At 72.8% G+C, this 2959-nt stretch overlaps 2 protein-coding genes across 2 annotated transcripts in view; one reads left to right on the forward strand and one right to left on the reverse strand.

Annotated features, from left to right (window-relative positions):
• Window positions 1-338: 338 nt before the first annotated feature.
• Window positions 339-653, forward strand: MNEG_11703 (hypothetical protein; the record flags this gene model as incomplete). The annotated part of the gene is made up of 1 exon (XM_014039824.1): window positions 339-653. A coding segment is annotated over one exon (315 nt), but the record flags the coding sequence as incomplete, so codon positions are not given.
• Window positions 654-2223: 1570 nt separating this feature from the next.
• The window catches only part of MNEG_11704 (hypothetical protein), a gene marked incomplete at both ends in the record, with an annotated part of 5609 nt that continues 4873 nt past the window's right edge, over window positions 2224-2959 (reverse strand). Inside the window, one exon of the mRNA XM_014039825.1 lies at window positions 2224-2812. Coding sequence (XP_013895279.1) covers window positions 2224-2812 — 589 coding nt within the window. The remainder of the gene's footprint in view (window positions 2813-2959) is intronic.

The following is a 2959-nucleotide window of genomic DNA, read 5'->3' on the forward strand; positions in this document are numbered from 1 at the left end:
GGGCAGCCCGGCCAAACGGCGCACGCCGGTGAAGCGCAAGGCGGGGGACGGCGACGCCGGGGAGGAGTCCCTGGTGGGTGGCGGCCACGCCTGCATTGGCGGCGCCCGCACGGGGCGCTGCACTCCCTGCCCGCGCGCGCCGGGCTCCCTGCTGATCCCTTCCGCCACAGTATGCGCGCTGCAGGCGGCTGCGGCGCCATGGCAGGCCCTGCTGCATGCGATGCATGCCGGCGTGGCGCGGGCCACGAACGTGCTCCCCCGCTGGATCTATCAACAAGCCCCTGTTTGACCAATCCCCAATCGCCCAACCCATCCCCAAACCCGCCCCCGCCTCGCAGTGCGAGAACCGCCACGCGCCGGCCCCTGGCTCCCCGGCGTTCAAGCAGCCCGCGTTCGACGCATTTGGCCCCACCACGGAGCCTGGCCACCCCCTCGGCGCCCGCAGCCGCCTCGCAAACACGCCCTGCACGGCGGCGGCGCCCCCGGCGCAGGCGCCGCAGGCGCAGGCCGCCGCGCAGGCGCAGGCCGTTGACCAGCAGCAGCAGCAGCAGCAGCAGCAGCAGCAGTCGTCCTCATCGTCGTCTGGCGGCCGCAGCGGCGGCCTCCTGCGGTTTGGGCCCGGGGCCCGCATGCGGCTCGGGCCGCAGCGCTGAGCACCCCTGCCGGGGCCCACGCCCGGCCCCACGGCGCCCCCCAACGCCCGCGCCCGCACCCTGGGACGGGCCTCCGGCCCCTGAGCGGCGGGCGGGGCGCAAAACGGGCGCCTCCTCAGCATCCACCCTTTTAGGTTGTACCAAGGCATTCCGCACCTGACACTGCAAATCTGACCCACGCACGCGACAGGATGTAGGCTCTCCCAGCTCCAAGGGGCCGCGCCCCCGCATCCCTGTATGCAGTGGCCCCGCCTGGGCTGCTGCAAGGGTGCGCGCAGGCGGTGGTTTGGGCAAGACCCCTGGGCTGGGCTCTTGGCTTACGCCGCTCAGGGGCTAATCCCTGACTCGCAAGCACGCCTGCTTGGCCATGCGCGAAACCCTGCTGCGCCTCGGGCTGCCGCGCTTTCCGCCAGCTGTTCCATCAAGCACGCAAGCGTGCGCTCCGTCTAGAGAGGCTGCCGCGTCCTTTGGGACAGCCCGGCAACCCCCCATCCGCCATTTTCCGCCGCGGGCCGCAGCCGCCCACTAGACTAGGGGCGGCCACCTGGGCCCCTGCGACCCCTGTTTTATGCCAGGATGGAGCCGCGCTTTGACGACAGGCTGAGGCCGCCGATGCCGCCGCAGCGGCGTCGGCCCCGCGGACTAGACCGAGACTTTGACCCGACAGGATGGCGGGGCGCCCCTCCCCGCACCCACGCAAACCCGGCCCCCAGAGAACCGCCTTTCCTGCACGCAAGCCAAAGGCGCGGGCGCGGCGCCCAAGACGCCCGCCCGCTGCCCCATGCGCACGCCCCTGTGACGGATCCTGTGACCGCTCCTGTGACCCTTTGACTCCGCCCTTTGACCTCGCGAGTGCGAGGGCAGCGGCGCCAGGCAGGACGGCCCCACCATCACTGCGCGCATTGCTTGCGCACCCGCCATGCGCATTCACTCTCAAAACCGCCGGGCGTCGGCTGCCCCCAGGGCGCCGGCCCCATGGGTCCAACTGGCCTCTCTCATTTGCAAGCGGTGGAGAGGGGCCGGGCTCGGTCGAACTGTCAGCCCCACTTTCCACGCCTGCGGCCCCCGAACCGCGTGACCCAACGACCTTCTCTGACCCGTGCCTTTAGTGCCCGAGTCACATGCCCCTGCCTCCAGTGTCACCCTTTCTCGTGCGGCCCCTTTGCCGGGGCGCACTGCCTGGCCTGATGGCGATCTGGTATTTGCGCCATTGGAGGCCACCATCGCCCCCCCCCCCCCGACCCCGCTGAATGGGAGTCGGCGCGGCTCGGTGCGCCGACGGCACTCTGCCTTGCACGCATGCATACAAGCATGCCGCCGTGCGCGGCTGGAGCCGAGAGGCCGCGTTGGGCCGCTGTGCACCGATGCGCTGTGCGCCCCATATCCCCGTGACATCCTGTCCGTGAGCGAGTAAGACACTGACCCGGCAGTCTACGACAAACCCTAGTGTTACAGTCCAGTGGCGTTAGTTAAGCGGCAGCCACCTGGCGGCTGTGCAGTCGGCAGTCTATTGTGACAGCGGCTAGCTCTACTGGATCGCGGGGGCATCGCCTACTTGGTTGTGAGTCAGTCAAACGTCGCCACAGCCGCCATTTCCTTGACCGCTGCCGCGGCCGTAACTAGAGGCGGCGATCAGGGCGCGCAGCAGGTGGGGGTGCTCCACCACGGCTGCCGCCTGCCGCCTGAGGTGGTGCTCAAACGCAGCCGCCCTCCGCACCCGCACGCCCCGCGCCGCCGCCGCGTGCTCCGCCTCTCGCGCGGCCTCGGCGCGGCACAGCGCCGCGAGCGCGGCGGCGCGCTGGAGCGACGGCGCGCGACCGTGCGCGGCGGCGCGGGGCGCAGCGAGGACGAGGGCGCGAGACAGGTAGAAAAAGCGCAGCACCCCCGGCCCGTCGGCGCTGCAGGCTAGGGCAGCGGGGCCGTCGTTGCAGTGAGCCCCTGCGGCCGCCGCCAGCAGACGCGCGACAATCGCCGCGCCCGCCGCCGCGGCCGCGCCGCCGTCGGAAGCCGTGTGCGGCGCCCGCGGCTCCGACGTCATGGGCCCGCCGCCCGCATCCACGTCGGCAGCTTCCAGGGCAGCTGCCAGGCAGCCGCCGTCCTCGTCCCGCAGGGCCATGTCGGCCAGCCAGGCGCCTGCGCCCGGCGCCCACGCGCCGCCGCTGCCGCTCGGCGCGCCGCCCCCCTCTAGCAGCCGCCTCAGCCGCCAGTCGCGCGCAGCGGCTGCGCTCGCCAGGCCAGCGTTGCGGCCGGCGAAGGGGAACGGCGCGGCCGCCGCGGCCGCGTGGTGCGCGCGGGCGCAGGGGCCG

This window comes from Monoraphidium neglectum, assembly GCF_000611645.1.
Source record: "Monoraphidium neglectum strain SAG 48.87 unplaced genomic scaffold scaffold02870, whole genome shotgun sequence".
Classification (NCBI taxonomy): Eukaryota; Viridiplantae; Chlorophyta; class Chlorophyceae; order Sphaeropleales; family Selenastraceae; genus Monoraphidium; species Monoraphidium neglectum.